The sequence below is a fragment of the Bidens hawaiensis genome, unplaced genomic scaffold, assembly GCF_021521415.1.
Source record: "Bidens hawaiensis isolate Kalapana, Puna unplaced genomic scaffold, B.hawaiensis_p1.1 tig00022896_1, whole genome shotgun sequence".
NCBI classification, from domain to species: Eukaryota; Viridiplantae; Streptophyta; class Magnoliopsida; order Asterales; family Asteraceae; genus Bidens; species Bidens hawaiensis.
In genome coordinates, this window is record NW_027493582.1 from 130,484 (window position 1) to 156,349 (window position 25,866).

The window sequence follows — 25,866 nt, forward strand, 5'->3', positions numbered from 1 at the left end:
TAAACATGAGGCTTGAGGAGTGGCGAACAACCTTAGAGACAAAAGGTTTAAAGATTAGCCGATCTAAGACGGAGTACCTCCACTGTGATTTTGGTGGGATAAACGACAATGAAGACGCACAGATCACAATTGAAGGGCAGGTGGTCCCGCAGGTAACGAAGTTCAAGTATTTAGGATCTTTTGTACAGAGCGATGGGGAATTAGACAGTGATGTGACCCACCGAGTTCAGGTAGGATGGTGTAGATGGAAAGCAGCCACAGGTATATTGTGCGACAAGAGTTTCCCGACTAAACTAAAGGGAAAATTCTATAGGGTGGCAGTTAGACCTGCAATGCTATATGGAACAGATTGTTGGGCCATCAAGAAGGCACAAGTGCGGAAGATGGAGGTAGCAGAAATGAGAATGCTACGTTGGATGTGTGGGCACACAAGGCTAGACCGAATAAGAAACGTTGTGTTTCGCGAGAGATTAGGGGTGGCGAACATAGCAGACAAGATAAGAGAGTGGAGATTGAGATGGTTTGGACATGTAAAGAAAAGACTGACGACGAATCCTGTTAGATCCGTAGACAACATTACTATAGAGGGGAGGAGGGGTAGAGGACGACCGAAATTGACTTGGGATGAGAGGATTAGGCATTTTGATAGACCTAAACCTCTCCGAGGACATGGTTGAGGATAGGAATTCGTGGAGAAGTAGAATTAAAGTTAAGGATTTTTAGAGAGAATTGAATACCTTAGGGCTTAGACTTAACTTATTTAGGTCACATACCATAATGGTATTTCCCTTACATATATTATTATTATTATTATTATTATAATTATTATTAGCTTTTATATAGCTGTTAAACTGTGATCTTATTATTAATATTATTATAATTAACAGTAGTTTTTATATAGCTGTTAAACTTTGATTTCCTTTATTTTGCTTCATACACATGTACTTAGAGCCGAGGGTCTCTCTGGAAGCCACCTCTTTATTCCTTTGGATAGAGGTACGGTGTGCCTACATCCCACCCTTCCCAGACCCTACTTATAGCTTTGCTGTCGGTGGGATTTTACTGGGTATGATTGATTGATTGATTGATAGTAATAGCAATAAAAATATTAATACTATTTATGTAGAGAGGATATTATTATGGTGTGTGTCTAAAATAAGGTAAATAGAAGCCCTATGGTATTCCTTTCTCCCTAAAAATCCTTAACTTTAATTCTACTTCTCCAAGAATTCATATCCTCAACCATGTCCTCGGAGAGGTTTGGGTCTATCAAATCCTGCTTAATCCTCTCATCCCAAGCATTCAAATACAATGATAATTAATAAAAGCCCACAAAAATGACCATAAAGTCAAATTCCAACCTTTTAAAATGACGGAAGAATGAACGATATTTCTTTGTATTACATATCTCCTCCTCAAGATAACATTGTGATCGACTCCTCCACACCACAAATGCGTTGCATCACCGCCAACTGCTACATGCCACCACACTGCCAGCCATAGCTTGTGTTTGCTTCATGTCGAGTACCCACTACTCATTATCCATTTGATATACAGGTATCAGATATACCTATTATTTATAATCTTAAATCCACCTCAACAAATTACATCAAATATTAAATGCACGACTAAGTTTTATAAACTCTATAATTATATTTTCTAACCGTTTCAACATTCTGTTTATTATATTTTAATATTTTTTGTTTTGTATACTAACAGAAAAAAGGAGTTTGGAGAATAAGTCGGGTATTAGCTACCGGGTACTAATTTCATAGCTGATCATGTACTCAACCCAAACCCATACCAAATATTTGGAGTTGGGGTTTTCTTATCTAACTATATTATTAGAACAAATGAGTTTAACTCGACATGACATTTTCCTATTGGTGGATTCTTAAACTTTCCATTTTTATCTATCACTTCTCTTTTTTTGATGTGAATAAAAAAATTCTAAAATAAATAAAAATACTAGACAATAAATTCTATTAAATGATTATTGATTATTAATAATAATTTATATCATTTGTATTATTCATTTTTCATTATTCATTATAATGTGTTTTACCCTAAACCCAAATCAATTATCCCCTCTTTCACCCCCCTTCATCATGTTCTTCCACGGATCTCTACCTTCCTTTCATGTATCCGATAAATTGACCGTCCACCGTCGATGAAGCTATTCACCATCCGGGCGTTTAATCTACAGCAATTCGGCCTACCCATGACCGTGTTAACAAATCATCAACGTTTCTACCGGTCACTTAAAGCATCAGTTTTTTATGTTGTGTATGTTGATTCACATGAAATTATATATATTTTTTTTTGTGATTTCATACACTAATTTAGGCTGCCCACCAGGTATTCGATCAAATGTCAGTTTGTTATTTTTTATTATTATTGCTTAATGTTTAATTGTTTAATTTATTAATTGATAAATAATGGTTTTAATTTTAGATTTATGAGATTTGGCCGATTAATTGCAAGTAAACTTGAAATCCGTAATCAATTGCAAGTAAATTTCTCTATATTAAGAAATAGGAACAAATCAATCATATGATTAAGGATTACTTTGATTACAGAATTTTCAAATTATAATCAATTATGATATATACGTGGTATGATTGATTTTAACATAATCATCAAATCAAGCATATTATTAAGGATCTAATATTATCATAATGATTCTAATTCTATGGATGGTACTAAATAAAAATTAAAATTCATTATACAAGAAACAATTATCATAGGGATTCTAAAATTATCATAAATCTACAACTTATATCAATTATGCAATTATTCAATTGATGATTAATTTTATTAACGGTAATAAATAAAAAATAAATTAGTTACATATTTTTGTACATTACTATCTTAATGTTGTATGTTGAAATATGGTGTATATTTAAACATATTAATTTTATTTATATTGTAATTATAGTATAATAATATAATTTAACAACATTAAATTCAAATATTTCAAAATTTCAAAATCCGTAATAAAAGACCTCCTAATTTTCGTCCATATTTCAAGCTAATTCAAAATCCCTAATTTTATGATTTTTAATTAATTACATTTATACCTTACTTCTTTATTCACCTATCCAAAAATTCAAATATCTAATACTTATGTATAAATACTTTGACTCTCACACAATAATTCTCACACCATCACACCGGAATTAGCAAAAACGAATTTGTTTCTTTGTAAGGTATATAGTTTGGTCGTGCTTATATAATTCATTTTGTTGTTTAGTTGTTCGGTTGTAAGGCCCCGTTACCGGTGCCTCACTTTAACGTTGGATTTACTCATAAACACAATTCTAAATATCAAAGTTAACAAAAACATTCGCGGAATATTAAAAACATTCGAACCATGTCATTACATAACCATACTCCTTGTCTTAACGATCATTCCAAATCATTTAACATAAAAATTGTCTTTAAAATAACATAACACTTCCTAGAGATGCCAGTTTCTTCAAGTCCATGCCATGTGTCTCCCCTTATGCAAGTTGTCTCATCCTACTTACCTGCGTGCATACTAAAAGTCAGCTACGCTGAGTGAGTTCTAGTTAATCATGCGACATACAATACATCCACATACTAACATATGCTCCCGAAAGTACATACCTTCACATTTACATACATACTTACTTACATTCTTTCTTTCATACTTTCATTCATACATATACGTTTTAAAGAGCATTCCGCCCTATAACCTTCGCCAATATTATTGGGGTCGGTTCCCTATGTTCGCCGATATTATTAGGGTCGGTTCCCTACGTTTGCCGATACTATTAGGGTCGGTTCCCTACATTCGCCGATACTATTAGGGTCGGTTCCCTACATTCGCCGATACTATTAGGGTCGGTTCCCTTCATTCGTACTACTATAACATACATGTCCTTTACGTACTTTCCTTGACAATATGTGCAATCTCCGAAGAGCGTTCACATACCATCAACATATCATACATACATTGTTCATACATCATATATATTCATACATACATCATTCATACATCACACATATCAATCATACCTTTAACTACCACTTGACGACACGTGCAATATCCGAAGATTGTTCACACACCGTCAAGCAATCGTCATACATAAATCATACAAGGCATACACTTATCACCTAAGGTAAGTGTATTAAATATCACATCGAGTATGCACACAGCCCCGAAAACATAACAAGGAAGTGGGGTAGAAACTCACCTCAATGCGGTTGCGTTCACCGTTTATAGTTATCCCCCTCTTTAGCTGTGCACAACTAACTATATAACAATTACGTGTATTAATTACTATCACTATCCATATCGTATTTCTAGTCCATTTATAGCCCTCAACGAACGGGGGTCCGAGGGCAGCGCCCCTGGCAGCGAGGTCTAGGGCCAACAGCCCCTAACAGGGTCCAAGGGGCAGAGCCCCTGGCTGGGATCGAGCTGCCAGGTCAGCTTGGAAAATTTTTATTTCTATTAACTGTCTTATCACATTTTCCATTAGAATTTCGAATCATTAATTAATTGGTTAACTTGAAAGTTCAAGGGCTTCTTTGTAATTAAATCATTCTTTTTCAAGTTAAGGGACCATTCTGTCATTTTGGTAACTTCTAGTTCGTTACTTATTCTTAACGAATTGGGTTATCATAACGAATTGGTTCGCATAGCGAATTGACCCCTTTAACGAACTGGACTTCTTAACGAATCAGTCCATAGCGAACAGTCCATATAACGAATTAGTCCATCTAATTCGTTATCTCTTCTAACGAACTGGCTATAACGAATCAAGGGTGATTCATTATCTTTTCCCCTTAACAAATTGGATACGAACTAAAGCTAGTTCGTTAATCTTTCCTTAGCGAATCAGCTGACGAATTGCTTCCAATTCGTTAACTCCACGTTAACGAATTACCTCTAATTCGTTAACTTTCCGTTAGCGAATTAGGGTTAGGTCAGGGAATGTCAGAACATTCCCTGACATACCTAACCTCGTATTAACTTTTCCGGCGCCGTCGCCGGAAAACCGCGAATTCGCCGGGTTTTTCACCGTTTTTCGACCCGTTCGATCCAGATCTGAGCTATGGTGACCCCTAAGCTCATCATAGGTTCGGTTTATACCCGATTCCATCCGGATCTCGTGACTTAAACGGTTTAACGGTGCCGGCTCGTCGTTTCGTGATTATATCTAACGGATTTAAGCTCATACGATATCATACTGTCATTACCTTAGGTCGGAATCGGTTCTTCTTCTATATTTCGGCTAGAGAAAGTAACTAGAGAGAGAGAGCTTAAGTGTGTGTTTTGGTGGTGTATGAAAATGAGAAATAAATGGATAATTAAGGTATATATATTTATTGATCATGGGCTTAAGCTCATGGTCTATCCCCCTTTCCTTCATAACCCAAGTCCATAACCCATACCATTTACCCAACACTAGCCCGACTCGTAATAACTCATTTTTATTTATTAACCGAAACTAGAAAAACGGGATGTTACATCGGTTCAAAGTATAATTGTTCAAAAATTAATATTTTGTTTATTTTTAGTTTTTCACCACCATGAAGATGAAGCCAACAAATATTACAATGTTGAACCAATTGGATGTGCTTAACAACGACTGTGTCCTCAAGGTTCGTATTTTGAAACTATGGCGTCTCAAGGACAATAACAAGCCAGATTGGTCAATAGAGATGATTTGCAAGACGAAATGGTATTGTTACATAAAAATAAATAGCTTACCATAATCCGGACTTTTACTTTTATTCCGAATTACACATTCAATAATTTTAGTATATTATTCCCACAATTTTGTACTAATTATTGGATGGTGAATGTTTTTATATTTATTGGTTAGGTTTTCATCGATTTTGTACTAATACACATTTATATGTTTTTCCGGTAAGGTATATCGTTTTTCGGTAAGATTTACATTTGTTCACATAATTCAAATCTTCCATAATTGGTAATTTATTTATTATGTATATTAATATTAATATTTAATTTTATCATTTCGGGTTATTGTCCCCAACTTGATATAATGTATTGAGAATTTGTTGACAAGATGTCGTATTTTTTGTTTAATGTTAATGTATATTTTTGTTATTATTCATGTATTTTTTTTCACTATTGATGTAATTTAATTGATTATTATATAATCCGGAAATTAAATTTAATTGATCATTCTATAATACATTAAATTAGTTATAGTAAGATAATCAATCTTATATTGTTGTTGTTCAAATTCCAATTAAATCACTAATGTCAACGCAATTTAAAACATTATTGTACTTTCCAATATTATCGTATTTAACATTTTAAAATAATACACATTTAATATGACATTTTAGAAACCGATTTTCACCATTCAAATTTGGATACTCACTATTTATGTGAAGTTTACAAAAATGTGTTATATAGTTTGAATTTTCACCAGCTATTCAAAAACCGAAATTTAACGAATTTGACAATTTCATAAATTTTCAATATTAATGCCTTAAATAAAAAAATATTTTTAATAATTACTTCTAAATATTTCAAGTTATTATGATTTTAATGCCAGTTTCAACTAAATCTATTAATATATTTATTCCTAAATATCAAAAATAAAATATATAATAAAATGTACATTTATTTAATTCGGTTTTTATATAATACCTTTAATTTATGGTTAACATTCATAACATATTTAAACCCTTATTTATATATTTTATATTTGATCATTTTTTAATTATGTCAAAATTTCAAGATTCATACCTTTAGTAAAACCCCCATATTTTCTATAACCGATTAAATACGGAATTTGTAAATTAAATACAAACTTTAACAAATTGAATGCCAAAATTAATGTATAAAATAAACCTCCATTTTAATATTCCAAAAATAAAAAAAAAACATTTTTTTAAGTTTGTTTATTACTATACAACTGTACTAATTTTTTTTTCGAAGTTTACTAATAATAGTTTTTATTCATAAAAGTGAACTCTAGCATTGGATTTAATAGATTTAACATAAAAAGTTATTGAATGTTTCCTATACAATAGTTAAAATAAAAATTCTTTTATAACAATTTGTATATTTATTGATTACAGTTTTTATATAATTATATGTTTTTGTTCATATAAAAAGCATGCATGTTTCTTCATTCCAAATTTTAGTAACAAACATTACAATTATAATTTGTCAAATTCTAGGAATATAAATAATTTGTAGTCGTATCTCAAACTCAGCAAACATTATTTGACCAATTCTCATTGATATTTAAAAGATTTTGATACTTTTCAATATTACAAAAGTTTACATTTTTTTTATTTGACAATTTTATAATTATGTCTAAATGTCAAGATGCATATGCCTAAAAATAGCATCAATTGACTTCCTATATTTCTGTACCTTGAGCATTTTGTTATTTCACAATTATTATCAAATTAACTCACTTTCTATTGTTACAACATTTTATAAAATAAAAAAACCATTATTGTTAGAGTCAAAAATCAATATTCGTTTTATATCAATAATAATCGTATTACCAAAATTATCATTGTGTTAAATACAATTACTTAAATAATTGATTTGTATTAATTAATTATTTATTTAGTAATTGTTACACTTTTAATTATGGTATCAAAATATATCAATACCTTATTCCTAACTAGAAATAAAAATTATTTGTAACTTTCAACTTATATTCGTTTAAATAAAATTAATTATAAAGTTTCTTTAATAGTCATCAAGCATATTCATATACATCATCTACTAAATTTATGTTTTAATTCGTATTTTAATCACTATTTCTATTGTATAACATGATAATACTTTTTTGACCTATTATAAGTTTTGACTTCAAATCAATTCTTAAGTTGACAAACATTAATTTACATTAAATCTTATATTTTTAAATACTTAAAAATAATGCATAAAATGATTTTAACATAATTGTCAAACAAATAGTGGTTGCTAAAAATAAAACACGTTTTCTCCTTAATTTATACATTTTTCTCCGTAAATAACCATTAGTGAACATGGAATGTTTTCTTAGTTTATTCATATTATTCCCATAATGAAAAATAATTTTTAATTATTTCTATGTTTAAGTTTTAACAAAATTAAATTTCTATTTTCATCACCACCAAATTAGTATGTACAAAATATGGCAAAAAGTTTAATCTCTCGAGTAGATGCAATTGGTCGAAATGGGTAAAAAAATACAGCAAAAAGAAAACGGGTTAAACGGATACACAATGAAAGAAGCATAAAAGCTAAAGAGCACAATCTATTAAAACAATATTAGATTATTATTATTATTATTATTATTATTATTATTATTATTTAACATAACTTATCCATAAAAAAATGGATGAGAAAACTTTGCATAATTTTCTAAATGATATATATTATGAATCAACTATATGTCAACTCTACTTAAATGAAAATTAATATGTTATTGAATATTGATTAAGACTTTATTTGAAGATCAATTAATTATAGTATTATGAAATACTAAATTTAGGTTTTAGATTCTCATAACAGTTTGTTTTGTAACATAAATTTAAAATATATTTATAAAAAGAAATGTCTTAGAATTGTTCATCTTTTAACATTGATGTGCAACAAATATTTAAATTGATGTGTAAATAAACACGGGTACTATCTTAGAGTAATAAATATTACGGTTAATGATGTGTAATAAATGTTTTTGATAAAGTTCATCTTTTGAATCAACATTGAGATAGAAGTTTTGTTGAATCAAAATTGTAAAATAGTTTTGTTGATTTGGAGACTAATTTCTTTGTTTGCTTATTATTGTACTCATGATATAAGTTATAAATATTTTAATTTTTCATTTATCTTTGTTAGTCTTTGTATGTTCTTGTATTTAATTCAAATAAGTTACGATGTCTTATAATTCATGTATAATTATCATTTATTTATAAATACAACATTTGCATTTCATTATTTATAAATACAACAACGCCATTATAGATATACCAGATGATCTTTTGATTGGTGATTCATCCGATCATGTTTCTGATCTGATTGATTTTGTATATCCAGCATTATTGAAAATTTTGTATGATATCTCATATTTTCAAGAAAGGGCCATATTTGCACTTTTAAATGAGGTTGTCCAAGATATTAATGATAAATTTTTGTCTTTGTTTCCCGTATAAGAAGTTGAATATCTTAGTTCTGATAGTATAGACAAATCTGATAGTATTGATCCTGGTTTCAATCCAGCATTACACTGATTTTCTGAATAGTTTAAAGATGTCTGGTATGCCTAATCATAGATTGGTTATGAAAGTTGGTGTGCCAATAATGTTACTAAGGAATATTGATCAGAAGAACGGTTTATGAAACGGAACCAGATTACAAGTAAACTTGGGGATTCAGGTTCTAACATTGGGTTTCACACTTATATAACTCGTAGTGGTATAACTCCTTCAGATAAGAAACTACCATTCATATTAAAACGAAGACAGTTTCCTGTTGCGGTTTGTTTTGCAATGACCATTAATAAAAGTCAAGGCCAATCACTAGCAAGAGTTGACATATACCTGTGAGAACCGGTGTCTACACATGGTCAACTATATATGGCTTTATCACGAGTGACGAGTAGAGATGGTGTTAAAATGCTTATATTAACAAGGAAGGTAAAGTTACAAATAAAACTAGAAATGTGGTTTATGAGGAACTATTTACTAATTTGTAATTGTAAAATAGATGTTATTTTAGTTGAATGTTATATATCAGTTGATGCTAGAAACATGTGAAAGTTACATGATTTATATCTTTCCATCCGTGACGCCCACGGGTCAATAACCTGTTAAAATACATAAATAGTTTAAACTTTAAAAAGAAACCTAACGTTATGCGGGTCGACCTGTATTTGTGTTATTTGGAATGAAAAGAAAGTTACGCTCCAAATAAATCTGTAACGTCTGTCTCAGAATCCAACCAAGCGGTATCGTGTTTCCGATCACCGATGGCGGTGGTGATACACCTGCCTGTCATTCGCTAATTCATCTCAAAGGTGACACACAAATGATAATTCATGCATCATCTATTCGCTATCATTTCATAATATGATTCTTTTAAATTCCTCTTGCAGGCTGTTTGATCAACGCTGCTGTTGATTCAAACCCTAATTAATTCGTTCATTTCGGATGAACCAAATACTAACTCATTGTAAATCTTCTCCTCGATTCTCACAATAATAATAATATACATATAAATACATACATTTCTGCTAATTAAATGAAATGGTGCATCATGCATTGCAATTAACAACGTGCATAATTATTATGAAGAGATGACATAGGTATGTTATATGGACATTTAGAATGACTATACATATGAATACTTACTGCAATACTATAAGTAATTATCGCTAGGTGCCTCTATTTTCTGCCAGTTTATTGATAGATAGAATTCTTACCCAAGCCCGTCGCTGTTGCCAGACTGCAAGAGCGGTTGGGAACGGCCTCTTCGGGGGCCCCTAAGTCATATGAAACTGAACTCAAACTCAATCGATACGAAAAGTTGCAACGATACAATATTAGGAAAACAGAATTGAAGAATAATTGAAATGGCGGTAACAAACTAACAGCATAATTGAAAACTAAAACAGCTACTCATAATAGCTACACGTTTTATCTAATCATTTTTAAAGCTACATTGTTTCACACGAGTGTTTGATCTCGTGTTGATATTAGGGGTGTTCATATACTGCTACCTATAATAACTATAATCCATTTCTTTATGATGATATATCATACAATACAAATCAAACACTTTTGAAAATCAAAGTCATATTTTCATGTCTGTATCACATCTTCTTATCTTATAACCACAAAATACGAATTGAATTTATTCAAAACTGTTATGTTTCTGCAGTTAGACCTCACTAATGGAAGACCTAAAAGAACGTTTACTTCCATCAAAACCCGCGTCTGTTGTAAACCGTAGAGACGTTTTAGGTCTAAAAAAACGTGGTCAAGGTCTTCGATCATGGGTCAGTGTGGATGCTGCAACAGGGGAGTCACAAGTTATTGAAGTTGACAAATTAACAATGATGAGACGTTGTGATCTTCCTGCACGTGATCTTCGCCTACTTGATCCATTATTTGTGTACCCGTCAACAATTCTTGGCAGAGAGAAGGCTATAGTTGTAAATTTGGAACAGATTCGGTGCATTATAACATCTGATGAAGTTTTACTCTTGAATTCTCTTGATAACTATGTTTTACAGTATGTGGTGGAGTTACAAAGGCGGTTAAAACCTGCAGGTGATGGTGATTCTTGGCAATCAGAAAGCTCTGATTGTGATAGATCGAAAGGAGGTAGGAGATTTGAGGGGGTGTTTGAATGCACATTACCTGATTATTTGCCCTTTGAATTTAAGGCTTTGGAAGTTGCTCTTGAGGTTGCTTGTACTTCTTTAGACACACAGGTTTGTTGTTTATTATTTTTATAAAAGATTAGACCTTTAAGCATAACTTGTTTTATGTTGTTTATCAGATTATTATGGCATAAGATCATTGGATCTAGGAGTGTAAACGAGCCGGGCTGAGCCAAGCCTGAGCTCATTTAATTTATGAGAGCTAGTAGTGTTTCAAGCTTGAGCTCGGCTCGGGTGCGACTCATTTATTTTTTATTAATTAATTTATATGTATTTGTTTTTATTTTTTATATATATTTCATATATAGCATATTATATAATGCATATTTAATATGTTATATACAAATTATATGTATAGTAGGTTCGTTTAGGCTCGCGATCCAGCTTGAGCTCAACTAAGTTCGAGCTCTATTTGTAAAGCTCGAGCTGTGCTCAACTTGTATATTATTTATTAGTTAGTTTATATACATATTATATAAATTTATATATGATATATCAAATACAAATTATAAATTATATGATAGGCTCCTTTACGCTCGTGTGCTAACTCAAGCTCAATAAGTGAAGCTTGGGCTCGGGCTCATTTATTGAACAAACCTAATTTTTGGCTCGAGCTCGTTTTAGCTTGGCTTGATTCGAGCTTTTAATGAGCCGATATTGACTAGCTCACGAGCGGCTTGGCTCATTTACACCCCCTAAATGGATATCGTAATGTTAACAATCAAATCTAGTTATCTATGCTTCACTGGCCACATCTTTTCTCTAAAAGCAAACAATTGGTTTCAGTTTTAGATGTTAATAATCTTGTTTAATTTCATCAGGCTGCGGAATTAGAAATTGAAGCATATCCATTGCTGGATGAACTTACATCTAAAATCAGCACTTCAAACTTGGAACATGTTCGTAGATTAAAAAGCAGACTTGTTGCATTGACCCGAAAAGTTCAAAAGGTCATATAACCCGTCTCCTGATTACTCTGTCAAATATGATTACAAGATTACAATATTCAAATAGTAAATTAATGATATATTTTTTCAAATACTATAATTCTAATCTTTATATGCGTTAAGATACGCTTTGTTCCTTATCGATCCATTTGAACCGTTTCATTTTAGCTTACTTTTTTTAAATTCAAACTCGTTAGAGATACAAGTAAACTGGTCGAAATTGTCCTTAATATTTATTTTGATTTATCATCATGTTAATATAGGTAAGAGATGAGATAGAGCAACTGATGGATGATGATGGAGATATGGTTGAAATGTATCTGACTGAGAAGAAAAGGCATATGGAGGCATTATTCTATGGTGGAGATCAATCTGTGGCGGGACCCAGATCAACGGATGGGATTCAATCTGTTTCCGCTCCAATTTCTCCCGTTTCTTCACCTCCAAATGTTAAAGGATTCGACAGGAATTTAAGCCTTGCAAGAAGCAGACATGAGGGTACAACTACAAGTAGTTCAGAGAGTGTTACTGAAAACATTGATGAGCTGGAAATGCTGCTGGAGGCTTATTTTATTGTCACTGATAATACTCTTAATAAGCTTACAACGGTATATTTAATTATTAAACTACTTAGAGGTTTAACAACCTTGTTGAAGATTTGTTTTTTGTTTGTGTGGTAGCTGAAAGAATACATTGACGATACTGAAGATTTCATCAATATTCAACTGGTATGTTTCTGTTATATGTTGTTAGAGTTGTTAATATTATTAATTAATAATTATTTCCATCTGTTTCAAAGAATGCTTACTTAGACCTTTTATGGTCAATCTGGGTGTTTAACCTGCCCCAGAACTGATATTGAAACTGGTTTAATAGGAAGCTGGTTAGGAACCGACCCAAACCATAGGGTTGAAATTGGGTTGTAGCCCTACACGTTGAAACCAGCTCCAACCCTGTCAAACCTGACCCGAACCAGTCAAAACTTGGTTTCAAGCTGGTCAAACCTGATTCTTTGATATTTTCAAACTGGTCAAACCCGATTTTTTGACTTTTTTAGACCTGTTTCAACCTGAACATGTTTCGCCCCAAAATGATTTTGACTTTTGTTGACCAAAACCAGAAGTGGTATCAACATGGACAGGTTTCACCTCCAACCAGTTTTGACATTTTTTTTTACCCAAGCCTTAACTGGTTCCAACTCAAACCAGTTTTAACTTGACCTACCCGAACCGGTTGGGGGAAAACCGAAAATATGCACCTCTAACTTGAACGACCCATTTCTACATGAACCTGTTTTGGCTCGTTACATGACCCGACTAGACCAGACCATCTTGGTACGTGTAACGGTGGTCAAAATACGATTGACTTAATTGAAATCTTGTTTATTAAAAGAAGATTTGATGTGCAGGGTAACGTTAGAAACCAGCTTATACAGTTTGAATTGCTACTAACAACCGCAACGTTTGTTGTGACGGTATTCGGTGTCGTAGGAGCAATATTTGGGATGAATTTTGATATCTCATTGTTTAGTTACTCATCAGCATTCAAATGGGTACTGCTGATTACAGGGATTTGTGGGGTCATTTTATTCTCTTCATTTTTGTGGTTTTTCAAGTACAAAAGATTGATGCCAATGTAGATTATCAATTAACTCCAGATGTGACTGAAGTTATTGATGCAAATAAAGTGTCAGTGTGAATATCATTTTGATTGATGGATTCTCATGACTTTATTGTATGATAAATGAAGAAACAAAGTCGGTTACAAAACACTAAGCCTTGCAAAACGGGTGTGTCAGGTAACTAGTCAAACCGGGTTCGGGACAACGGACCGTTTTAAAAAGGCATCATTTTGGTCGAGTTTGGATCATGTTATAATCAAAATGGGGTTGCATTGAAATGGTCGTTCTAGTGAAAAGAATGTATCAGAATGAGATCAACAGCTATATTTGCTTTCTCCAAATAGTCTTGATGTGATTAGTGTTTTGTACCCACGGGTGCGCGCATATAATGTATATATGTGTGAACCCACGGGTGGGCAAAAGTGAAATTGCACTAATTTTGACGTTATTTTACTAATCTCGTGAAAATAACGTTAAAAGTGACGGAAGGTTAATCAGGCATCATGTGGTGGCGTTGATAGCCGAAAGACAAGGGTACATGCACCAATCAGCCGGTGTCCCGATGATTGAGTGTTATGTGCCTTATATCCAAGGCTTGATGCAAAACTACTATCGAGCCGGGGGTCTCACCGGAAGCAGCCTCTCTATCCCTATGGGGTAGAGGTAAGGCTGTCTACATCTTACCCTCCTCAGACCCTACCATAGCTTTGTTATTGGCGGGATATACTGAGTACGATGATGATGATGATGATGATTAGTGTTTTGTACCTCAAAATCTTGAATAAACACTTACAAAAGGTTATATGGGTAACGGGTCAAACACGTAAACGAGTTAAAATGTAGACTTCAGGGATCTGCATATTTCTTTTAGGTTTTGGCAAAGATTATTTATTAACATATAAAAAACTGAAAAAATAAAAATTAGAAAAACTAGCGTTTAAAATTGGTTTTCACGAGTTTCCAAGTTACATGTGGTTTCGTTGGAACTCTCCCCTGCATTTCAATTAGTTATGTTTACCAGCATATATACGTTAATTAGATTTATAATTTTGCTTAATCACATAGCCTAATTAGAGAATTCGTCATCAATGTCTACCAGGTCTAGGTCTATGTTCATAACCATTCGTATTTCGTCTAAGCACAATGAAAAAAAATCCTCATTGTAAACCTTCTTCGTACAATGAAATATTTTTATTTTATATGTTTAGCACGTTAAAGATTAAACATGAATCATTCAATTCACAAGTAAATAGGTCGAAATGGTCTCCTTAACATTCATGAAGTGAAGCGCTTAAAAGAGAGAGATGTTCCCGCTTTTGCATAAGCCTCGCATTAACGATAAGTCGTTAAGTATATTGAAACTTAACCAATTTGCTAGTCATTATAATTGCACCTTCTATTTTCATTTATTATACAACACCCCCTTATTATTCTGTATTTAACATGAAGTTGAATTTGTTTTAGTTTGGCTGAACTAAAATCTGTAACTGCAACAATGTGAAACTGAATTTTATTTTTTAACAGCAATTTAAATCGTTAAATGTACAGTAGAATGACATAAACATCGTACAAAACAAATATGATGTTCATTCTATGCAATGGCCAGTGGCATCTCAAATATCTGGACTGCATTTTTGACAGCGTTTATGTCAATATCTACCAACTTCCCAGTTTTTGATGAAGCTATGATGAATTTACTGTTATCTATGTTTGGAAGAAACAGTTTTGCTTTCTCTTCAGACCCGAACAATGCCACGCTGAGTCAAAGTAAAACCAGTAAGCCAAGTATTTAGTCAACTAGTGTAATAGACTAATTGTTATCAAACTGACTCAAAACGGGTATTTTTTATGTGTCAGAATGAGTCTGAGTTGGGTTGGCCTGAAACGCTTGGTACAAAAATTTTGAATTATTTTATAAATTATTAGTGTGTTAAATATGATACCAATATTATATTATTACAGTAATACTCTTAGTAGAACATTTTATGAGGTGTAAACGAGCACAGCTACTTGAGATCAGCTTGCTAAAAGTTTGAATCGAGTTGGGTTTAAACAAGCTTGAGCTTGAGTTTCACATATCGAGCTTAACTAGGCTCATGAGCCTATTATTTATATAATTTCTACTTAATACATTAAATATATGTCTATACGAGCTTGAGCCCGAGTTTCACATATCGAGCTTAACTAGGCTCATGAGCCAATTATTTATATAATTTCTATTTAATATATTAAATATATGTTTACATTATAATAAGTATTAAGAAACTCACCAGGGTTTTTCACGTGCGTGTGCTAGTTGTACGGCTGCTGTGTTAGTCGATATGACACCAACAGAGTCATTAATAAGAGCAGCCAACTGCAGCATAGAGTTAACAAAATATGAACATTATATTACCTTCAATTTTAATACAAATAGCAGATTTAGTAGCATTTAACTAAATTAATAACTATTAATATTATTTTGAAGAATTAAATCTGAAATTCCAACCTGGCCTGGTGTGGTGATGAATATAATATTGGTATCATCTCCTACAATTTCCTCCACATTCTCTCTTTCCTTCTCATGAGGAATCACATACAGTGGTTTCACTCCCCTGTATTACACAACATTACAATCAAATAAAAACAATAATAAATAAATAAAAATAATTAATTTCAAATAATTTGCAATACAACTCTTTATCCTATAATGATTAAAATAACATAAAAAATACGGGTGTTTATAAACAGTTAGAAACTGACTGAACCGTCCAAACCAAAACAAGTCGGTCGACAGTAACTTTGTTAGAATTTTTCGGTTACTTCCTCAAAATATCAGATTTGTGTAAAAGTTATTACAATTTGAAACATCAAAACACTATTTTACATATGTATTACAGTTGATTATCTCATTTTAGACAATTTGTTATATATAAAACTTTGTTCACCTTATTGAATTTGTAATCTCTGCCCATAGATCAAGGGGTAGTAAGCTGTCAGTATCCCCCTAGATTGCATTGAAGCTTTTGAATCCGATTGTATACCGTGTATAACAATATATTTTCCTTTTTCAACACCCGCTTTTTTATATTTTTCAGCTACAACGTCTTTCAGCTTTCGGGATATTGATACTTTAAGCGGTGGAATCTCTTGCCTCGGGACCCCTCTACCTGGTCTTGCTAGCCAATCTGTCATTTGTTTGTACCTGTTTTACAAAATTCCTTAAAATATATTCTTTATTATAATGTGACTTGATTAAAGATTAAGGAGGTGCTTGATTTATGTTTTGAAAGTCTTGATGATCAGTTTTTAATGTTTCAGTTAACAAATCATGGTTACTGTTATCTGAATCAGTTTGATACCAAAAACTGATGTAATTTTAAGGTAAACTAGAAATTACCAAATCATCTCTTGTTTTAACCTGATTTGAGAGACTTTTAGTTTTACTCACATTTCATTAATTGGCTTGTTTCATAAACTAACGAGTTTAATACCAAGTAATTAGAATTTTTCATACACTCAAGCAAGTGACTATTATAACTTCAGAGAGCATAACAAAATCAAGTTTTTTTTTTTTTTAATTACAGTATTTTTCAAAAGAATCTTAAAAGTATATGTAAGCTTATTTTGGTTTTCTCTCTTCCATTTGAAACTGAAAAGTTTTCATTTCTTTTCTGAATTTCAGTAACATAGAACTTAGTTTTCCTTTAATAATTTATAATATAATTAAACTCACATGTGATATCCACCTTCGGACAGGTTCAAGCGATCAGGTGTGAATGTTTGTGATAGTAGTAATCCTGCACCTGCTGCATTCACATTTGGGTAGATGTAACTAGCTCTCTCGGTAGCCATTGACAAGAACAAAAATGAGGCTTGTCCTAGACCGGCCAGTTTGGTTGATAACATCATATCATAGTACCTATTCTGCAAATACCAAGCAAACTAATAATTAGTTATAACAAACCAACCCAAAACAGTAACGGACTAGGTATCGGGTTAGTTTTAGGAAATATTGTATGGGACGGGTATGCTATTAAGTAATTCCCATAACATTCATACTCATTTACCCGAATCATGCTCATAAACATTTTTTTCTTATTGCTCTTGGGTAATAGAATAATAAGCCAACTCACTAAATTGTACTTTTTTATATTTTTAATCTCCTTGGGTAATAAAATTAGATAATAACTAAATATTAATAAATTTATTTGGAAATCTTAATGGATAATTTTTAACAAACTAACAGCTATGCGCGATATACCTGACGGACAGTTTACAATCGGGTATGGGAGTTAGGGCTGTTAACAAGCCGAGCCATGATGGGCTCGGGCTTGAAGTTAAACGAGCCGGCTCGGCTTGTTTATTTTCAATGAGCTGAAATGTATAGCTCATGCTAGGCTGGTGAAAAGCTTGAATCAGCTCATTAATTTTTTTAATTCAAACTTTTTTACAATTATTGATATATTAAAGACAAAAAAAATTATTTTAACATAAAAATAATGTAAATTTTATAAACTAGAGAATTTATGTTACTACATGCATTATTTTTTGTTTTTTGCAATATTCTTATATGTTATTGTTATTATATATTAAAATTTGGGGTTTGATCTAGACAAGCCAAAGGAGTGAGTCACGAGCCTGGATCATTTACAAACCGATCCGGCTTGGTTCGGAACATCACAAACAAGTTTTTCAAGTGAGCCACGAATTATTTGAACAACCCTACCAATACTCGTCTAATTATCATACCTACTTATTTTCAAGATTATTTAACCACTTCAATTCAACCCATTAACAAATCAACAATCCTAACTTTCCTAGTACAAACCTTAATAACTCCCAAAAAATCAAGATAATCTGCAGGCTCCGGGTAATCATCATCCGGGTCAAGAACATCAGCCCACCTCACATTCTTATTCATCTCATAAGTCTGCTTCCCTCTCGCCGAGCTCAACACATCCACCTGAACACCCGGGTACCGATCCTTAATCAACTGAATCGTCGGAAAAAACAGCAAGTTCTCATACACCCCACCCGCAACCACAACACAACATCTCCTAACATCCCCCCTAATTTTCAACCCGAGTGACGCAACTTCCGGCATAAACCCCATCGGAAACTTGAGAAACCCGTATGGATTATCGGGGTTTTCAGGTGGTCTAGGGTCCTCGGACTGGTTGCCTTCGGCATACTGTGTTCCGTACTCCATGTCCGGGTCCTCGCCGGTGTCGAAGGGATCGAGCCACTCGTTTTTCTTTCTGGCATTTGGTCGAACAGTTGGTGTGCATAAGGGTTGTTGATCGGATTGGTGGGCCGGGACTGAGATGTTTGTGAACCTGGTAGAGGGTATTGAAGTGGGGTTAGTGAGAAATGGTGGGATTGATTTGGGTAAGAGAGAGGTTGTAGCCATTGATGAGAATTTGAGTTTTAGGATTTGTGAATGTCATGTGTAAATGGCTACATTTGGATTTGAATGTGTGGACTGTGGAAGATGATTGGATATGGTAAATGTGGCGCTCTATCCACAGATAGAGACTCCAATAACTGAAATTTAAATAAGTTGTTAGTTGTTCAAATATTAGGCTATATATGTATAGGTTTAAGTCTGGTGTGGCGGTGCCACATCACCCATCCAGGGTGTGGAACACCGCCCCTGAGGCGTTTTGTGTAAGGAGGTGAGACGGGTATCGAACATGGGACAGTGTTCCACAATTTACGTGCATTATTGCTACATTCTAAATAACTCATTCCCCAAATCCGTAAATTCAATCAAAACTAACAAAGTAACCTTGATGACCCAATCGATTAAACCCAAACTTTTACACCCCTCACTTGGCTTGCCGCCTTTAATTTGAAACCGACTCAAACGAATTATGGCAACTTTATTGCCATTATTAATCGAGAATTCCCTTAAAGATTGTTGTTTTCAAGGTTCTAAGCTAATGACAAACTAAAACGGTGATTGATGCTGCAACTTAAAACTTTAGGGTGGCTAATTTATATCTTTAAATCAATTTCGCATCCACTACTCATAAATATTGTGCTATGGTGTTTAAAGAAACCCATTTAATAACATTACAAGAAAGTAACATGCAATGTTCCTTATTAATATTGCACAAGTGGTGATATGTCAACTAGATAATTGGGTTTGCAAAGGTATATATTCAATACAAATGTATAACGATCTAAGTTGTAATAGATATGAATTTGTGTAAAAGGTAAGCTTATAGTGGTATAAATACGTGAGATTTCAATCATTATATATTTTTTAAACAACACGAAACGAAGAACTATTAGTATACCAACAAGAGTCAGATGGGTGGTTTGACTGGTTTCGTAACACATGTGACAAGAGTCACAAGCCTATGCATTTCAAATAGGAAATACTAAAATAGTATGTTAACCGTTCAATTTGTCAATAATGATTACGTCATTACTCTAACATTCATCAAATCGGTTGTCCCTAAGGTTGTTCACTATGGAGGGGCTTTAAAGCCCCTCCACGTCATCGCCATGTAGGATAAGGAATTTCAAAGCATTTCTCCATAATATCCCGTTGGGGTTTAAAGCCCCTTTCCTAGAGGTGAATTCTTTTGAGAACCATTTGACTTTTAAGAACTTGAAAGCTAATCGTGTGGCTCAAAATTAACCACATCATTCATTAATTAAAATAATAAAAGGGTAATAAAGTCTTTTGCATGTTATATTATTTCTCCTAATTTAATTTAGCATATTCTTTTTCTTCATTATTATATTTAATCTCTTTCATATATTACTAGGTCTAGAAGCCGTGTAGTACATGAAATGATATAAATATAAAGGTACAAATAAAATTAAACTACATAATGTAATTGGAAAACTGTATTACATTTATATTTCTTTCTATACACAAAGAAGCTTTGTATTTACAATATACAAATTTAAAAAAAAAATAACAAAATGCAAAAAATGTAAAAACACTAATGCAATTGGAAAAAAAAACACTTGTAGTAATCATTTAATGCCTTAATAAAACAATGAAAATTACATAGTACTATTAGAAGAATAGATTATATCAATTTCTATATTCACCCAAGTACGCGACATAAACTATATGCAACTTTAAGTAACCATAACATCATTCATGGTGTATGTATTATAACTATTAATAAGGTCTACTCAACCCTTTTGAGATTAACATGAATTTCAAAATTGAGATTCTTTTATAAATAATATTGTTTTGCTTAGTATCCTAGTATGTGGTATAATGATACACTCTCTCAGGTATCTTTACACTCCTTGTCAAAACTTAAAAATTAAACAAAAAAAAAACCATACATTAACTTTTTACATCCAACTTGTGAGAAACAAAAACCAAAAACGGTTATGCTCAACCCGAATTGTTTTCTCTGAGCTTGTTATCACTTACAACAGGCACGACACATTCATGTTTCTAAGAAACACAACACCATCATAATAGCAACTGAAGAAACACTAAGTGACCCCGGGCAGATTATAGGTAATCTGGGGGCTAAGTAATGTTTCCCACGAAGGTTAGGTCCAGCAGAGTAAGTTGTACTTCAGGGAACCTGCAAAACAGACACCGTAAGCTCGTCACTGAGAAGGGGGGGGTTCCTCCTTGTGACCACCCTCCGGCGTGAGAATCAGTCTATATTGCTCTTTGAATATAAAAGTGTATGAATACTATTAGAGCAGTTATCAAGTAAGTTATACGAGATAGTAGATAATGAAATGATAATACCATTTGCTGTCTTTTATAGCCGAAGGTGGGTTTCCAAGGGGTTTAGCCGGCCCAACACGCTACCAACTGTAACCTATGCACGTGCCCTACCTGTGAGTGGTGGATAGGTAGCGGCTGACACAGAGCAGGCGTGCCGTGCACTCTTCGTCTTCTACCAACTGCAGGCTAGGCACGTGGTCTGGCAGGAGTTGGTGGGCAGGCGGCGGCTATTGGTCACAGTGCTGTGGCGTGCTGTCTGCCACGCTGCTGTCAGTGAGCTGTCGCATTCTTGGTCAGATCTTTTGTCTTTACCTCGTCAGGTATCACGCAAAAGATCCTCCATCATACGGACTGGCCCATTTTGGCGGGAGTTTTCCCCCTCCCGCCTTTGCTCATTCTTTCAGGTGACACTGAATATTTGTAAGTGTTAAGCCTTATGCGTGTAGCTATGCTGTGCGGGTAGCCTTCCCTGATGGCTTGTATCCGCAACTGCGGGAACAGGCGGGTTACTTTACCATTGGGAGGCTTTTCCCTGCGTATGCAGCTTGCATACTGCGCGTAGGCTTCTCTGAGCATGGTGGGTCCTGCGGGAGTAGATGGTCTTTGCGCAGACATCCCTGTTCAAGGTGAGTCATGCGGGACCAACTGAGCCCTGCTGGGACCTACCTCTTCAAGTCCCCCCAGTCCAATGTTCTTCTCACGAATGTCTAATAAAGTGAGGTGAACTTTTGGACTTAAGCAAAGGGTTTTGAAAAGGGGTTTTTGTAAGGTTTTCCATGGGGGTTCTTCCCGCGGAAGTCCTTGTCACTTGCAGAAATTCCCGAGTTTCCTGCTTGGTCTTTGGGTATGATGCGGGTAGGTCTGTAACCTCCTCGCAAGTCAGGAGCATTGAGTCTTAGTTGTGCGGATTCTCCCTGTGGTTCTGGTAGTTTTTGAACATAGTGATCAATTATGTTTAAACCACCAATTCCATCTTGGAGCCTCAAACAACGTAGTACTCGATGTTCCCGCAATGCGGGGATATTACTTCCGTTTTCACAAGCATTGCCCAGAAGATCCTTCCTGGTTTCAATTCTCAGCGGGTGCTAGGTATGTGAAGGGTTTTGCCTTTACACTGTACCTGCGTCCGTCTTACGGTTACTTTACTTCCAAGGTATTCCTGGCGTCCATTCCCTGCGGGTGCTAGGTATGTGAAGGGTTTTGCCTTTACACTGTACCCGCACCCGTCTTATGGTTACTTGGTTGCCAAATATTTTGGCTTCAATTCCCTGCGGGTGTTAAGTATGTGAAGGGTTTTGCCTTTACACTGTACCCACACCCGACTTATGGTTACTTGTTTGCCAAGGTAAGGGATATTTTCCCGCTTACTTTTTTGAACCTTGGTCTTCAAATTTTTAAATTTTGAAATTTGAAGAGTTGGATGGATAACAACCCAATACCTCAAACGTCGTGCGACGGTTTCTTCTGACTGTGTCAGGACGTGCCAGAAGTTATGGCGACATGACATTATGTGGTCATTCCAGTTGCTTTTTCAGGCGCGTGGGCACGGGATTTCGGGCGCGTAGCCGCGAAATCTCTGGCACACGTCCTTTTTGACAGCTGTTGCCAGTTTGCTTTTGCCACGCGTCATAGTTTCATTGCACCTTTGATTTCTCTCTCTTCCGTATTAAATTCATCGCATTAATTGCGATTGCTATATAAAGGGGGAGAAGGTTATTTGCAATTCACACTTTCCACTTTCATCTCTTCTTCTCCAGTAATTTCCGGCGAATTTCTCTTTTTCAGTAAAGCATTGCTCTGAAATCTCTTCTTTCTTCCACCATGTCTTCTCACGATGCTGATGATCAGAAGACTGCTGGCGAATGCCAGTGTTATCTTCCTGTCGAGCTGTACCAGTATATCGTCAGGAAGTTCATGCTCGAGTCTCTCGAGCCTGAGTTTCCTGAGCCCCACCATACTGTGTACGATGCCCCTAGTGGCAAAATCGGGGTTTATGCTGCATTCTTTGTCTACGGGAACCTTAGGTTTCCGTTGACAAAGTTTGTGTACCGTGTCCTAGAGAGGCACGGTGTGCACCTGACAGAGGTGCACCCCATGGCCATTGCCAAGGTCCGGCACTTTGAGTGGGTGTGCCGGATACTGGGCCTTGAGCCCCTTGTTGACCGCCTGATGACCTTCTATACTTGGAGGTGCATCCAAGGGTGGTACACTCTTACAACCCGTATCAAGGGTTTAAAGATTTGTACCACCGAGCGGAGTCTTCGCTCATGGAGAAGAGAGTTCTTCTTTATATCCGCTCGAGCCATCCCTATTGCCATGAAGTTCAAGAATGGCCAGCCGCTTCCGAACCTTCCCGCCATCAACTACGAGGAGGCGGAATGGTTCGCGAAGATATCCCGGGTCCAGTCCCCGGTTTTCCGTTTTCCGGAGTCGGCGATGGTGATGCTGGGGATGAGCCGGGTGTGGAAGGCGGCGAATGCGGATAAGGTTCCGATCGTCCTTGAATATGGTTCGAACTCTACCCCTTATGGTATGTCTTGTTTCTTTTTTGCTGACTACGATTTTTTCTAACTTTCTTGTTGATTTCAGAGGGTAACGATCTTCAGTCGCTCCTGAATCCGCGGGAGGAAGATGGTCCTGCGCGGATGGGTACTCGTGCTCTGGACGAGAACGAGTTGCCCATCTTAGAGCAGACTGCGGGTCGGTTCGTGGAGGTTTACCCGCCAGGCCAAGAGATCCTGAGCCACCGACGGCCAGGTAAGCCTATCTTCTACCCTGAACCTCTCAATGCTGTGCCTGCTGCTGGAGTTCATGACATTTCTTCTTCTGAGGAATCCGCAGAAGGTCCTCCACTGGTGCGGAAGAAAAAGGCTGCCGTCGGGAGAGGCAAGGAGAAAGTGGCCTCTACGGCCGACCCGGTAGTCCTATCTGACTCGGAGTCAGATAACGCAGAGGTGGCGGGGAAGCCCGGTGGTGAGGAGACCACCGCTCCGGAGGCTGCAGGTGTTACCTCCGGGGAGGCAGCGACGACGACGGTTACCGGTGTCAAGAGGCCGGCTCCATCGGGTTCGCCCCCGCTCGTCCGTGCGTTCAAGCTCAAGAAACCCCGTAAGTACCCCCATAATTCCTGTCTATATTTGTTGTTTCAAATAAATTTTTCTAACACTTTTGCTTGTGCAGGTGTGGATGTTGACGCATTCCAGGGTGGAGTTGGAGTAAGTATTCCCCCGCCAATGACGGTAGGCTCGGTCAGCCTTCCCGAGGCGTCGACCCAGGCGTCTACGCTTGCTTCCGCTGGTTCCAGCCTTCCTGAGGCTGTTCCAGCTGAGAAGGTGTCTCCGCCGGCCGTGAGTGCAATTTTTACAGCATCTTTCACGGAGCCGGCGGTTACTGTTGCTGAGGAGACGGCGCCAACAATGGCTACCACGGCGGCTGCCACTATACCTGCGCCACCGGCACCGACGGCCGGACCATCAGGTACGCGCCGGGCTTCCCGCCGATCTACGCCACCTTCCCGTCTGCCTGACCTGTTGGATGGATTTCCTTTAGGTTCAGGTGATGGGTTTGGCGGCTATCGGCCTGTTATTGACCCTACAGGTACGTAGGGTTCTTTTTTCTTTGTATATTTTTGTCATCTTTTCCTAACTGCCTTTGTTTCTTTTGCAGTGTCGGATTCCAATGAAGTGTATGTTCCAAGATGGAACATACGCCGAGGAACAACCCTTCGCACCCCTGTGGAGTGCGTGGACTGGGCTCGCCACGCTGCTCCTCATGGTGCGTTGGGGGAAGCCATGGCTAGCTACCAAGAGGGTAGGCTAACCAATGAGCTTCGGGTTCTCCAGGCCCGAACGCAGCCCCGCGTCGAGCTGCTTTGTCGTGAAAACGACAAGTTAAAAGCAGCTCGCGCCAAAGATGTATCTGAAGCGCGGGCTCTTCGGGAGGAGAACCGGCAGTTGGCCGCTGCCGCAGCCGAGAAGGAGAAGGCATTCAAGGCCCTCGAGGTTGAAGTCCAGGCGCGACTCGAGGCCCGCTCCAAGGCTGCCCAAGCTGTGAATGAACAGCTTCGGCTGGCCAAGGAGACTGCGCGAAACTCAACTGAGAGGGCTGCCAAGGCTGAAGCTGTTGCTGAGCCACTTCGCGAAGAGAATGAGCAGCTTAAATGCAAATTAAAGGCTCTTCAGCATGCTCATGACG

General features: G+C 35.8%; 1 protein-coding gene and 1 pseudogene across 2 annotated transcripts; one reads left to right on the forward strand and one right to left on the reverse strand.

The window, feature by feature from the left end:
- The first annotated feature begins 10,896 nt into the window (after nt 1-10,896).
- Nucleotides 10,897-14,334, forward strand: LOC143566509 (magnesium transporter MRS2-1-like). The gene is made up of 5 exons (XM_077053196.1): nt 10,897-11,453; nt 12,224-12,352; nt 12,613-12,957; nt 13,030-13,077; nt 13,758-14,334. The coding sequence occupies exons 1-5, from the start codon at nt 10,911-10,913 to the stop codon at nt 13,986-13,988; spliced, it is 1,296 nt and encodes a 431-aa protein (XP_076909311.1). The 5' UTR covers nt 10,897-10,910; the 3' UTR covers nt 13,989-14,334.
- A 1,145-nt stretch (nt 14,335-15,479) lies between these two features.
- On the reverse strand, nt 15,480-19,447 carry LOC143566508 (photosynthetic NDH subunit of subcomplex B 1, chloroplastic-like; annotated as a pseudogene). Its single transcript, XR_013141244.1, has 6 exons — nt 18,781-19,447; nt 17,686-17,876; nt 16,898-17,154; nt 16,459-16,564; nt 16,241-16,326; nt 15,480-15,727 (listed from the first exon to the last, which is right to left on the reverse strand). The product of XR_013141244.1 is annotated as a photosynthetic NDH subunit of subcomplex B 1, chloroplastic-like (transcript).
- Between the last annotated feature and the right edge of the window lie 6,419 nt (nt 19,448-25,866).

Bases quoted from the DNA above. Each gene is read 5' to 3' on its own strand.
- LOC143566509 (XM_077053196.1), top strand. From the start codon at position 10,911: ATGGAAGACCTAAAAGAACGTTTACTTCCATCAAAACCCGCGTCTGTT. The intron at 11,454-12,223 runs GTTTGTTGTTTA...TAATTTCATCAG, and splicing joins GTACTTCTTTAGACACACAG to GCTGCGGAATTAGAAATTGA. The intron at 12,958-13,029 runs GTATATTTAATT...TTTGTGTGGTAG, and splicing joins CTCTTAATAAGCTTACAACG to CTGAAAGAATACATTGACGA.